The sequence below is a fragment of the Durio zibethinus genome, chromosome 14, assembly GCF_047325235.1.
Source record: "Durio zibethinus cultivar Kanyao isolate XHJ-2024 chromosome 14, ASM4732523v1, whole genome shotgun sequence".
NCBI classification, from domain to species: Eukaryota; Viridiplantae; Streptophyta; class Magnoliopsida; order Malvales; family Malvaceae; genus Durio; species Durio zibethinus.
The window spans coordinates 1098822-1113782 of record NC_143175.1 but is presented as its reverse complement, the minus strand read 5'-3'; the positions used below and the strand labels follow the sequence as shown (position 1 = coordinate 1113782).

At 32.2% G+C, this 14961-nt stretch overlaps 1 protein-coding gene and 2 pseudogenes across 4 annotated transcripts; all 3 read right to left on the bottom strand.

The window, feature by feature from the left end:
- Positions 1 to 77: 77 nt before the first annotated feature.
- LOC111295601 (T-complex protein 1 subunit theta-like) lies at positions 78 to 5226 on the bottom strand (annotated as a pseudogene). Its single transcript, XR_016327326.1, has 13 exons — positions 4753 to 5226; positions 4387 to 4648; positions 4138 to 4284; positions 3874 to 4035; positions 2616 to 2692; positions 2239 to 2372; positions 1945 to 2017; positions 1780 to 1857; positions 1575 to 1697; positions 1326 to 1388; positions 758 to 953; positions 535 to 592; positions 78 to 403 (listed from the first exon to the last, which is right to left on the bottom strand). The product of XR_016327326.1 is annotated as a T-complex protein 1 subunit theta-like (transcript).
- A 641-nt stretch (positions 5227 to 5867) lies between these two features.
- LOC111293867 (YTH domain-containing protein ECT1-like) lies at positions 5868 to 10254 on the bottom strand. 2 transcript variants are annotated; one of them, XM_022886894.2, is made up of 7 exons: positions 10049 to 10254; positions 9144 to 9220; positions 7965 to 8540; positions 7210 to 7785; positions 6911 to 7123; positions 6650 to 6796; positions 5868 to 6497 (listed from the first exon to the last, which is right to left on the bottom strand). In XM_022886894.2, the coding sequence occupies exons 1-7, from the start codon at positions 10089 to 10091 to the stop codon at positions 6261 to 6263; spliced, it is 1869 nt and encodes a 622-aa protein (XP_022742629.2). In that variant the 5' UTR covers positions 10092 to 10254; the 3' UTR covers positions 5868 to 6260. The 2 variants fall into 2 exon arrangements, with proteins under 2 accessions (XP_022742629.2, XP_022742630.2); XM_022886895.2 differs by having other exon boundaries at positions 9144 to 9211.
- Positions 10255 to 12597: 2343 nt separating this feature from the next.
- On the bottom strand, positions 12598 to 14532 carry LOC111294245 (ADP-glucose phosphorylase pseudogene; annotated as a pseudogene). The gene is made up of 3 exons (XR_016327205.1): positions 14182 to 14532; positions 13822 to 13940; positions 12598 to 12894 (listed from the first exon to the last, which is right to left on the bottom strand). The product of XR_016327205.1 is annotated as an ADP-glucose phosphorylase pseudogene (transcript).
- Positions 14533 to 14961: the final 429 nt, after the last annotated feature.

The window sequence follows — 14961 nt, the reverse complement described above, 5'->3', positions numbered from 1 at the left end:
AACTTCACTTTTCAGATCTTAGACCATAGATAAAATACGATAGAAAATTCGTATTTATTATTGATATATTTTTCTTTTGCCAATTTTATGTTCCTTTTAATAGGTGGATACACATTCTGTAAAGGTGAATATAAATAATTTTCAACTGATTTGATTTATCAAAATTGATTGAATATTGAATTCGATCAAATTAATTTGATTTTAATTATTTTTTCAAGCTAAAGTGTTACAGCATCTCAAAAAAACAAAAAAAAACAAAAGATGCCTAAACAAAGCCTGGAAACAGGCTAGGTGAGATACAACAGGAAGGTAATCACATACGCTGCACAAGCCTTTAGTCCTCGTCCATTCCTGCAGGCTGATCTCTCCTTGCTGGACCTCCAGCTGGTTTTGCCATGATAATCTGCAACATTGAATGAAGGGCATGGTGAGCTTGGTGAAACAAAATTTTTCCAAAGGAAAATATGAATGCGAATCTTACCAACAAACACGGTGTTATATCCATTTTCAAGATTTTGTTTTCAAGTTAATTACCTGATCTACTCGAAGCACTGTGCAGGCTGCATCCGCGGCATATTTGAGAGCAAAAAACCGCCAAAAGAAAAAAGAAAATACAAACACAAAAGAAAAAATAGTCAACTTTGTACTTTTGTGACACATTTATGATCAAAGTATTAAAGGTTAATTTTCCAGACTCGAAGAATAATAGACTCGAGCCAGAAAAGTTAATTTTCAGAGGATGCAAATAGCAACTTACTTAGTGACATAAAGATCCCAAATGTTCAGGGTTGAGACATCCTTGCAAACACCATCCTCAGATTCACCTCCCCGTAACATGCTTTTCATACAGCTTAGATATGATATCCATTGGATTTAGTCCAGCATTCTCTGCCAGGGTTCTTGGTACCATTTCAAAACTTTCAGCAAACTTGTCAATGGCATACTGATCCAATCTGCAAAACATCCCATGTTAATATTGATAGACTCTTCTAGTACTTAATCCATACCTACTATATATTCCAAAATCTATAGGAGATTTCCCAACAGAGATGAAAATATAAATTACAAATGCAAGATATATAGTAGTAACGCAAAATAAACTTGATAGTCAACAATGCCAACATTGCTTCAATTGACAAATATCCAGCACAACCCACGTATAAGATTAAAACGTGTTACTATGTCCAAAAGATAGTGGTTAGACAGGGAAACTGCCATCAATGCACAAATATTCTCATATGACATTCAAGCAAGCGTAACACATAATTAAGCAGAATGATACTTTGAAATAAGGGGTTTAAAGCAGAGGGAAAATAATAGATCACCCTGTTTCCTCAAAGGAGAATTCTTTCAATCTTCTAGCCTACACGACTGTCCGGGCACATTGCCTGACCAGAAAAACATAGGAATTAAGAATGTGATCATGATATTTTCCTTGAAACTTACATCCAAAAAAGAAAAGAAAACTATCTCAGCAGGTAGAAGAACATAACTGAACAAGGTTTATACAGGAGAAACATTACAGACACTTGGAGGAATGCGTAGAAACAAGAAAAAAGTTAGGCAAAAATAACCTTATATGTGTTCACTCCATCATCAACGGCTCTTTCAAGATCATCCAATATACTATCGGTACTTCCTCTCAGAACCACAGTGGCAACCCTGCTACCTCCGTCTTCACTTCTCACAACAGTGACCTACATTCAAAAGGCAAGGCAAAATAAAGTGAGCGAAAGGCTAGGAACAAAATATAACTAAAGCAAACTCTTCAAAACATACCCCAGAACCACCGATTTCCTCAACTGAAACTGAATCAATAAATCCCAAATCATCTGGCTTTGGTTGGCAGAGTTTCAACTGTTGGAAGAATTAAAGACTCATTATATTGAAAAAACCAAAAAATACGATCTTTTTACTTTGACATAATCTAGACAAAATGCTCACAAGAGCAACAGTGCCTGTTGTGCGACAAAAACGCCTCAGTTCAAATTTTGAGCTGATTTTCAAAACCATTAACCTGAAGAAAAAGATTCCAAATTAGAAATGTGGAACTAGACTGCAAAAGCTCCCAAGAAAATATTGATGACTATGAAAAATTGGCCAGTCTATCTACACTTCACATTCAACATCATAGCATAAGTATCAATCAAATATCTAAATATGCATATATCCAACCTTAATCAAGACAAGAGAGAACAAAGAGCAGAATTAGAAATAAGGAAAAGAAGCTTAATATACTTGTAACGTTCACGGAAATGCAATGACATTTAACCAACAGCTCCTCCACTGACGATAATTTTGGCACCAGAATCAGCAACTGCTTTGATAAGCTACTCAAGCTTAGCTTCTTCAGTTTTTGCATAATTCTCTAGCTGCACAAAAACACCAAGCTAAAACCTTACACATTTAGACATATTTGACCAGCTAAAGCCCCCAATGCTAATTTACTTATCAAAGTAAAGATGGACAGCTAGACAATCATAATAGACAAATAATAACCATAATGCGCACAAAGTGAAAGATCTAGCATACCTAAAGAAAAAATATTATATATATATGCCTGAAGGGTTCATAGATTTTAAAAATAACAAGATGAGAAAATTCTCAAAATTTACCTGCTCAGCAGAGTGTATTAATACAGTTCTTTTGTTTAAGTAACAGATGTATCAACACCACTGGCAAACACAGCCACCTAAGGTGAAGCGAATACAAAGGTACAACAACAGAGACTTTTAACTTTGCCAATTAACAATTATAGAGAAACTATAGAAATGAAAAGAGAGAGAAAATTAAATTTGTACTTTTGCTCATGGATTCAAATTTCGATAACGGTCTCGTTTTTTATTATGTTGCATTTAGTGTAGTTACGGATATAATAATTATTATCATTGTTACTGCGTTCATTTCGATCCTGAATTTTTTTTAATTTTACATAATTTATTATAAAAATAATAATTATAATTATAATTATAAATTTTTTTAAATAATTTTTAAAGTAATTTTATGACTTCGTTATTTATATAAAAAAATTAATATTCATAATTTTTTATCATTATAAGAGTTCTTCGTATTCCAAACAACTTTATATTTATCTAGTTATTAATAATATATCTCTTTATTTATAAATATTTTATATTTATGAATTAAAAATGAATAAATTACAAATTAAAAAATTAAAAAATATAAAAAGTATATTAAGTTAAGTTTTGATATTAAAACCTATAACCATAAATCCATTTAGCCCAAAAACAAAATAAGTTATCAACTTTTGTGTTAAAACATAAAATGGGTTTAATCCAAGCCCTCTTTTGTTTTTCTAATTTTTTTATCCTTAACCTTCAAACTATGCCGTTTAGCTCTTAACAAATCCATAATCCATTTTTTTTTCTCTTCCTTCTTTCTTTTCTCACAAGTGACGCCCTCTTCTTTCTTTCTAACTCGAGGTGCAACTTTCAGTTTCAGCCATCACTTGCTGTTGCTTTATTCATTGCCAACTTAAAACAACATTTCCTCTTTTCTTTTCCTTTTCTCCTTGAGTAGTGTACTTTTTTTTAAGTTTGAAACCTCACTTCTTTATTTGTTCGTGCTTGATCTTAATATAAATTTTGATTTTAATTGAGATTGTGTTTTTTATCTTTTGATTTTTCTCAAATGAAAATTGAGATTTTTTTTTGGATAAAAAATAAAATTACAATAACAACGATCTGCTTTTATCGTTATTTACTGTTAGATCATTTTTTACGATCGTGACGTGTCATTACTGTCGTGAATGACATTCTTACCGAATTTTTTTTCAATAGCTACGGTGAACATTAACATTACCCCAAAATAGGGACCCTTATTCCGCTTCTCCACCGTTTTTTAAATCCCTGCCTTCGCCTTCTCCATACGTTTTATACTTCCCACAGCATCACCTTTTAAAACCATCCCCGGAACTACCGTAAAATTATGCAAACCTCCTCCAACAAGCTATGCCACATGGACATTATCAACATCAAAGTTAGCAGGGTTCTTGGGGCAGACTTGGATGCACGCCAACGATGCAAAAATAAATAAGAGGTCACGATATCCTTCAAAAGGGAACAGTTAATAGAATAATTGATTTGTGATGCACATGAGGAACAAGTTGCAAATTACATCAGCTATAAGGGAACACAATATATCTTCCTGTCCGTGCTGTTTGCTGGCAACAGCAGCTTTCATTCAAGTAACAACTCGCTCTTTATTCCGAACATCCATATTTTCAGAACCCTTCTCCACAAGTTCCTCCAAAACCTCAACTGCCTACAAATATTAAAAATAGAATGGCAAATCGCGACACTTGATCATCAATAATTAAACAACACTCGGGTCATTTAAGATAGTTGGAAAATGCTTAAGGCAAACCTTGCTACTTGCTTTAGTATATCTACTGATGATCTCACTCGGATGCAAACCCATCCTAATAAGCTCCCCTGCATTCTGGAGAAGCTCTCCTAGAAGGAAATCGTCAAATTAGCCCCATCACCAATCTCCCCTTGCTGAGCCTTACCCGCTAAAACTAAAAACTTCGCCCCCTGCTGCTGAACCTCAAGCTCATTGACAATAGTAGCAGCATCACTGGTGACAAAAAGCTTGTCTAAATGATTAATAACCATCTTGCTCATGCCTAAGGAACAGTAAATCAAACATTAAAGCAAAGCATTAAAGCAAATGCGGCATTAGAAACGAACATTTGATCCATATTTCAAACAGATAGAGAGAGAGGGGTACCGTCGGGGCCAAGGGAAGTGCGGGTGATGGTGGAGAGTTGCTTGCAAGCATTGATGTTTTTGAGAACAGCTTCGTCGAGACCTGAGGGATGCTTGTGACCTTCCTTCAGCATGGATTGCATGCCATACGGATGCATTGAGAACCCCATTTTTTTCTTCCTTTTTACTCAAACCCTAATCGAAGAAGAAAAAAGAGTCAGAAAACCCAAACCCAAGAAATGAAGAAATAAGGGAAAATTGAAACTTTCTTTTGTTTCTTGAAAAAGAGGGAAAAGCATACTGTAAGTCACAGAAAAAGCCTAGGTGGCATTTTATAAGGTTTTCCTTTTTTTCTTTTAACTGCTTTTCATAAGTACTTTGAAATCAGGTTTGTATTACACCGATTCATTCATTTTTCTGTGTCTAAACCAGATAATTTATATATTTATATCATATAAAATATAATTTTAAAAATTTTTTATAAGATTTTTTTTGTAAAATTAATTTTTATAAGTATTTTAATATTAGATTTATATTACGTTGGTTAATTCATTCATTTAAGCTATACTGTTTGTGTATTAATATTATATAAAATATTAAAATTAATATATTTATATTATATTTTACATAAAAATTATATATCATAATTCATATAAACTCATAAATATAAAATATATATTTTTGATTTTATTGAATTTATATATAATTATTATTAAAATTTTTAACTATATCACTTTTATTTTTTATTTTTGTATTATATTTATATCATATTATTATATCATATTTTAAATTAACAAATTCATCTATATTTATTTATTTTACATCAAACAAGAATAAAATATAAAAATTATCATATCACCAAAAAAAATCAAAATTATTATATTAAAATTTGTCATTAAATATAAAAATATTTTTTATTTTTATTAACTTCATATACAATTTTTATTAAAATTTTAAATTATATCATTTTATATTTCATGATTATCATATTTAAAATTAATAAATATTACAATTATGGTGAAGTAATTCTTTTCATGCATTAATATTAATTATAATTACATACAAATTTAAAGATTATTAGTATTTGTAAAAGTTTGAGGAATTTACAACATCCCATAATGCAAGATAGAGAACAAGTAAAGCACAATGTCTCCAATACTGCTCTTTTACTTCCATCTATATTGGAAATGCAGGTAAAACAAAAGCCATGTCTTGATCAAATGCAAGATGCAAAAAGGAGTAACTTGCTTCTGCTTGGGCTTTTTTTTTTTTTTTTCTCCTCAGCTCTTTCTCATTAAGAAAAACAAAGAAAAATAGATGAAAATGACGAGAAGATGAAAATCTCAGGCTTTTGAGCAGTCATATTCTGTCTCACCATGCTACTAATTGCTACAAGGAAAGGCTGAAAGCTGCTGCCTTCTGCTACTTCCTTCCCAGCTAATAAAAGAGACTCAAAATAGCTGATGTGGATTAGCTAGCTTGTTAATAACCAACCAAAACTACAATCCTATTCTAAATCTAAGAAGCCAATTAGCATGCACTTGCGATGGAAACTGATTTCGAGGGGTCATCTTCGGTTGGAGCAACTGATCCATTCTCTTCTACAGGTTTCACATCTCCATTCGCCTTCGATATCTCTGCTGTTGATGCAATTGTTGGTTCTTCTATCAAGGCTGCCTCTACAGATTTTTCCAAAGTCTCCTTTGCTATTGCTGTATTTTCTTTGTTACCAGTTGCAACATCATCATTAGGCTCCCCACTCGAAACCTGGTTAGGAAGAATATAAAGTAGTTATTATTTAAACGGCTTATGCAAGCCATATCTATCAGATTCTATATGATAAAAGGCATGAAAAACATCTTATAAGTGGGTTAAAAAGCAAAATTCAGACACAAGATTCAATTAAGAGTCAGACATACCTGTTTTTGTAACAGCTGATGCTTAGCCTTTTTCTCCTGGATTATCTTTTGTCGATCCTCGTAAAATTCGAAATCATCAAGAATGCATGTCTTACTGGAATGATCCTTAAAGATTTTGAGAATTTGAATCCCCTGCTCAAAAATAACCTACAGCAGCCACCAACCATTTTACAATGAGAAGAATGAAAATCGCAAAAAAGGAGAAATAATACACACACTCACACAAACATAGAGTGAGCGAGAGAGAGAGAGAGAGATTACCTCCTGGGTGTCCCTACTATTAGTGACAGGCTTGTTCTCATTGTTCTCAAGTGTTATGTGCCTCAATGAAGTGTTTGGCACATCCTTGATGATATGCCACTTCACAGGGAAGCAACCAGTCCACTTATCTTGTTGCCAGTATTCTACAGTTTTGTTAAAATCAACTGGGCCCACCATTTCTGCTAATCCAACAAATTGTCCACTGGTATTAACCTGGAAAAGGTGCAGGCTTAGTAAAAATCAAACAAATCATATACTCACTAAATCAAGACAGCAGATATAATGTTAATCATACTCACCGAGAACATTAGAAATACAGGACAGCCATCAGGCTTCTCCTTGGCCTCATGGAATGCAGAATCAAGTTTCTTGTTGCCAGTAGATGTACTGGCCCACACATTGTATTTGATACTTTTGTGGACGTCATCCTCACTGTAGGATTTAATGACAAAAAACTTTGCATCTGAATAACTCTCAGGAAAATCTTCTTTATTATACTGCTCGACATCTGGAACAAGAGAAACACTGTTCTCCTTATTGCTCTTGGTCAGTAGAAGGTTCTGATCTTTGACAGCTAGTGTTTCAGGTCCAAGATCATCCTGATTCTTATACCCTTTTACTCTAGGTCCTTTGTTCAGCTCACTTAAACCATCGACATTCTCTTTTCCATATCCACGACCCCTAGATTTGTTGTTGTTACCAACAGTATACCACCCTACTCCTTTCTTCCAGGCATCATAGCCATATGATCCAAAACCAGAGCCACCTCTGACAGTGTTTCCATAATGACCGAATGTCATGTTGCTTGGGTACATGTGGTTCATGTATCCAAATGCTTGGGCTACACCAGATGATGGTCTTGCACTGTGCAAATTCTGCAATCAGATCATTAGAACAATTAGGTCAACTGACAATGAAAGAAGACAAGAAAATCTCATATCTATCTACCTTGTACGACTATCAAACTACTTCAGCAGTGCATGTGTCTTGGTTAGAATTCAGATATCTATAAAGCAGGAGTTCAAATCTAAGAAACAAAGCAGTTTGAACATACCACGACATGAGGGAAGGGATGAAGGTTCTGGTTCCTGCCAGATGAAAGGTTGTTTGTATATGAAGAGAACCCACTATTTGCAGCATGTTTGGATTGCCCATTAGAAGACATCGACATATCTAACCAAGGACTTGTTGACTGAAACCCATCATAGCTAAATCTTGGATCCTGATAACCTTGGGATAGATTACCTGTTGGCAGGCCTCCTCTTTTGTAGGAAGCATTTGGATTTAGGGAGGAGTTTTTGAAAGTTGATTTCAATGTCCCTGACCCATTATTACCACTCAAACCCCCACCACTTGCTATATTGCTTGAATTTCCTTTATTTGTTTCAATGGATAAGGAAGCTTGATCACCTGCACCAGAAGTTGAAACCTCTACCTGAGAAACATTAGCTTGACTATTTTGCGGAGGTGGTTGGTAATAAGGACTTGGATAATGGTATTCTTGCAGCGCATGCAGCTGACCATCATGTCCCATAGCAGGAAGAGGTGAACTGGGCACAGAATATGCCCCATATGGCATATAACCATAAGTTTGCTGGTACATGTAAGAGCCATTATCACCATAAAAATCCTGTCAATAGACATTAAGCTTATCAAATACAATACTCAGCCTGATCATAAAACCAAAAATTCTCTATGTATAGATCCCTAAAGCAAATTGACAGGTTAACGATTAATCATGTTATCATGACCAACCCAAAAATTCCAAATCCAAAATCCATCAAAATGATGATGTTAGCATGACCATTATACAAACTCCACACCACCTAAATGTTAGTCAAACCATTATGCAAAAACCAAATTGTAAATGATAAGTTTCAGGGCAGCTTCAAGAAAGCATTAGCCTTCTTCCTAAATCAACAGTGATAATCACTACAACAGATCCATTTATCTCTCAAAGATTTTGCATTATTCCCATCACCAATTATCAGCATCATAATCTTGAGTTAACAGCATGCGGTAGGACAATACATGCATCTTTACCCACACAAAAAGCGCTGTTGACTATAACCCAGTTTATACAACTAACCAGGCAGCCCACTAGATTTCAGAGGCTTGAATTGCACAGAATCTAATAAAATCACTAACCAACTAATCTATCTAACTAACAAAATGAAAAACTTTTTATCAAAAACAAGAATAAGAAATGAGCATCTCACAATCTAAGTTCTACCTTCTTGACAGGCTCTGGAACTTTTGTGCTCTTGGCTTGTGAATCCAGAGACAAGTTCTCCAGTGAATCTGCAACATCTGTGATTTTAGAAGGATAAAAACAAAACCGATAATTTAAAAATTAAACTCCAAAAAAGTTCACATTTATCCAAAGCAAATCACTTAAGGCAACAAGGAAAACCATAGCTTCAAGGCTCAAGCTATCAATATCATAAAAACCACCCAATAAATTTAACTCAATCCAACAATCAGAGATCCAAAGATAAAACACATTCAAAGTCATTAGGTTCCAGAACCATCAAACCAAAATCTATTAAAAAGATTAAAATTTTGGTCTAACAGTATACAAATTAAACATAAACCAATTATAAAAAAAAACCATTTCAGTAAACCCTACTAGAACCTATCTAAAAATCAAATAAAAATCTCAACAGCAAAGATAAAAAATCAAATTCATGAACTCAAAAAAACCATCATACCCAAATCTATAAAAAAGATTAAAGTTTTTGCCTAAAAGTATACAAATTAAGCATGAACCAATTATTAAAAAAAAATTCAGTGAACCCCACTAAAACCCATCTAAAAATCAAATAAAAATCTCAACGGCAAAGATCCAAAGATAAAAAAATTCAAATTCATGAACTTCAAAAAACCATCAAACCCAAATCTATAAATAAATGAAATTTAGCATAAACCAATAGGAAAAAAACAAACTTTTGAATAAATCCCACTAGAACCCACATATAAAATCAAATACCCATTGAAGGTTATTCCAAAAATATGTATATTAATGAGTTAACACCTCAAAACAACAAGAAAATCCTTAAGAACAAAAAGGAAAAATACTAAAAACAAATAAAAAAGAAAAAAAATATTTATCCAGAAATCTACAAAACCAAAGCATACCCAGAGGAGAAAAGTTGGCAAGGATACGATCAGAGGTGGCCATGATCAAAGATCAAAGGCGTAGATTTAGAAAGAGAAAGTGAGGAGTAGAGAGAGAAACAAGGAGAAGAAGAAAGAAAAGAAAAACCCTAGAGTTGGAAAGAGTAGGAAAGCTAGGGAAGAGAAAAAAGGGAGGGCGTGGAGAAGTGATAGCCGCCAAAAAACCCGAAAGCGTTGCGAGGGTGGGGGGTTTAAGAATACACACAAAGGAGGGACCGAAAAAACGTTTTTTTATTGCATTAAGAAAAACAGCCAAGTCATTGCCTTTTCCCAAGTTTTTCTTTTTTTTTTTTTTTTGGTTTTCGAGAGATTAGATTTGCTTTGGGTTTGGGTGGTCACTAAAATGGAAAAACAGTGATTCAAATGACTCTGTGGCTCCAACTCCAGGATATTTCTTTTCGAGTATTTTCTTTTTGTCGTACTTCCAAAGATTAATTTGTTTGATTTTGGGGTTTTTTTTGTTTTGGGTGCAGTCTAAAGATATTCATAAATTGAATTTGAGTCATATTTAATATTAATAATTTATATATTTATTTAAATATAATTTGGTATTATATCTTGGGTTTTAAATTTTTTTAAAATTTAATTTAAATTAAAAAATTAATTTTAAATTAATTCATTAAATTTAATTTATATAATAAAAAATTAAAATTTTTGAAAAAATATAATATAAAAAATTCACATATATATTTAAATAATTATAATATTTTTATTATATATTCTATTCGGATTATATTGAGCTTAGCTTGGATTTTAATATTTTTGTTCAATTTTCAACTCAAAATTTAACTTGATCTAAAATTATATCAATGTCTATTTAATAAGTTTAAATTTTTTTAAAATCTTTTTATAATTTAAATGAAAATTTGAAATTAAACATATAATCCGACTTTTAATCAAGTTGACTCTTTCAAACATAGTCTAAATTGGGCCAACGCCTTAATCAGCAAAAAAATCAAGGTTTTGTCTTTTTTATTTTTTATTTTATTATTATAAAAAAACCAAAACTCATAAATTTATAAGTTTTATTCACAATAATTAGTTTATTAAATGCATTAGGTCACATATCTTAAAGTTTTTAATCTATAATAACAAAGCATTTTATAAGTTTTTTTTTATATTTGAGAAATTATAATTTAAATTTAAATTCATAATTATTAAAATTAAAATTTTAATGCTCCATGTTATTCATTTTAAGAGTAATATCTGTAAATGAATAATTAAATTGAGCATCCAACACATTCTTGTATCGGCTTTAAATTTTAACCCACTCTAAACTGAGGCAGCCGCTACTCTCTGGTAATGGACGCTAAAGCCAATTGGATGCTTACTACAAGTTGCAGCCGAATGACTTTTAAACATTCTACTCGTAGTCTTTGTCTATGTGCTTCAACTGGGGCGGACAATGGAATCTAACGGTTTAAACCGTCGTGTCGGGAAGGGCAAAATCTATCGGAGTCATTTGTTATACGGGATTATTTCACTTACAATTCTTTTTATTATAATTTTAAATTTTACTAATTTTAACCATCATGTAAATTTTGTTATGGTATTTGATTTTGTGATAAGTAAAGATGTCAATTTTATTTATATCTAATAAAAATTTTAATTTTTTATTAAAATAAAAATAAATATTATATTATGAGAATAAAGATATATATAATTTTAAATTTTTATTGAATATAAAAATAAAAATAAATAATATAACACTCATTTCATATTTATATCGTACATATATATTTATATATATTTAATAAATAATTTTTTTATTAAATAATATAAATTATTATTTTAGATTAATTTAAATTAATATATTTTTATTAAAAAATTATATATTGATAAAAAAATTTAAATATACTAGATAAAAATAAAATAATTAAAAAATTACAGGTATGAAAATTGTTCATACCCATTAAATACATATGAGATAAGAATAAAGATAAATTTAAAATATTTATTAAATATAAATATCGATATAAGTATAATATAAAAGTTCAGAGATAAAAATTCATATTGTTCGTACCCATTAAATATATATGAGATAAGAATAAAGATAAATTTAAAATATTTATTAGATATAAATATAGATATGAGTATAATATAAAAGTTCAGAGATGAAAATTCATATGGGAAATGTTATTGACATCTCTAATGGTAAGAGTGTCACCAAGATCTAGGGATGATGCAAGTTTTAAGACAAAAATATGCTCCCAAATTTAGGTCCCCTGGTGATTGATTATGAAAGAGCCTTTTGAAGTCAAAAAGGGTAAGAAGCAAGGATGATGGCTGCGTTGGATCCCATCAGGCTACTGATGTTAGATTTCAAGTTACTATATTAGTTACATCATTGAACAGTTTCATGCATTTAGACTGAAGTGAAAAGTGACAACGCTGCAAACACATGGATGTTATCCACCTTTTCTTAAATACAAATAAGTAGTGCTGGCCCAAACAGATCCACAAGAGATTTCCTCGTGTAAAATGTTGGTTTTTCTTATTCAGATATGATTTTACGTTAGTACTATGATGATAATCAGTTTTAATCCGAATATCGGAACATCAACTTACCTCAAAAGTTTAGCAGCATCTTCTGGAAAAAACAGGATTTATGTAACATCCAGATCCAAGTTTAAAACCCCCTACACCAGTTAACTGAGGAACTATCTGTAAAACCAGTTATTGTAAGGTAACTCTGAGTCAGGAACCGGAAGTGGTGAAGAATGAATCATGAAATTGAATGGTGGGTTATTCAACTGCAAAGACATCTTTCTAAGGATGAGTTTTAGCAAGCCACCAAGATCAACTGCCTGCATTCATGTGAATCAAATAGGGTATGAGTTACTCAACTTTGAAAATCTAGGGAAATATGCCAAAAAAAAAAAAAAAAAAGAATGCAATGCTAATCTGTTTATTATTTTGGGTATGAGCAAACATTATCTCTACAATATGACATGCATTGGAGCTGACATGAGGAAAATCGACAGAAAACTAATTTTTTTAAGTCATTACGGGTACTTTTATAGGAATTTCCTTAAAAACCGAATTCCTTTGCCCCCTTCGTTCAACTTTTGCATCACCTGTGTTATACCATCTTTATAAGACTACAACAATTATGGAAATAAGTAGTCATGATAGTTTTGCACTCCGACAACATGGCTATGTCTCCGTAAAGAATCCCAATCTCCTTTGCAGGTTTAGAGACGAAACTGGCATCATGAAACTAGTATTGCTAACAGACCAAAGCAAAGCCATTAAAAAGGCCATCTGGGGTTCACTAAATACCAAGAAATAACACTTGCAATATGATTCAAAGGAACTTCTTTTAACAATAAAGTAATAACTCTCAGAAACACTCACAAAGCATCCAACAACAATTTGATGTTTAATTTCTTCTTTTCTTGTCGATTTAGTTCCATTTTGAATCAGTGACAATGAGAGTTCAAACAAGCTAAGTGAAACTTAGGACGTAGGGTGATACAAAGAAAGACATAGGTGAAACCATATAAGAACACAACCAGGAAGCATTAGTTACCTTTTCATTATCTAGTTCATAAAAATGGGAATTATCCATATCTCAAAAGGAAATTGAAATGAAATGGCCGGTTTCATTAATCAAGAGGTCCTTTGAATGAACCTCACAGAGACTACATGTCCCTGTCTGATTAAAATACTCCTTCATACTGTCAAGACCAAGAGAAACACTAGGAGGAACAATTGGAAGAGAAAGAATCTACCTGTGAGAGTGGCTCATTGAAGCCACAGCTGACGCTCCATGGTTCTTGAACAACTGAAAAAAACATGCCTACAAGCTTGCCAAACACAATACAGAATGAAAGATGGCGACATGGGATGCCTGGATTAAAAACATTACCTTAGGCCTTGTTATGCTAGAATTAAAACATATGGAAATGAAAGCAATCAGCTCTAAAAACTTGGAACCTCAAGAAATCAATCATTTCAAATACTAACAGAGAATTAAATCAATCATTTGATAAAATAAAATGCATATTCAATTATCAAAAGAACAGAAAAACTCTACTATGTTACATAGTTCAATCCAAAACCAATTCCATGCTCTGAAAGTTTTCTTTTACCAAAAGAAACGTTTTTTTTCCTTAGCTGAACATATTTAATTGAATCAAACCCTTTAACCTGCTCAATCCTCCTTTTATAAGCAATCAAAACATCACCAATCGGAGCCAAATCCGGCAACTGAACCGTGTGAATCGGAGTTTCAATAATCACATCATGAAACCCGAAACCGGGTACGACCGGACCCCGCACGGCCAATTGACTGCTCAAATCGCCATTTTGGGCAATTGAGTGCTCGGGAGTCCTGCTCAAAGCTGGATACAACTTCTCGATGACCCGGAGTTTCCAATTCGGGTTGGCGGGACCCGAAATATCTCGGGCGCACACTCGTGCTCGTTATAAATGCAGAGTAGGCATGATGAAGAGTTTCCAAGTCGTTACCGTGTCTTTTCGGAGTTCGGGGCTCCGAGTTGGTGTTGTAGTCACCATGAGCTTTGTCGATTTTTTTGAGGCTGTTAACAAAGTTGAATTTTTAATTCTAAAAAGAAAACCAATAAAAGTTGGATTTTTCTTGCTAGGCCATGTTTGGTGTGTCCCAAAACATGACATGCCAAGATATTTTTTTTTAATCACAAAACAATTTCAATAAATTAAAATATGACTTTTCATTAATAAATTATAAATAATATGAACAAATTAATAATAATAATAATAATAATAATTATTATTATTATTATTATATCAAATTAATGTAATTTTAAACTCAAAACTTATTTTGATTAATCCATACAATATTTAGATGAATTTCATATTTAAATCTTAATATTACAAATTTTTTATTT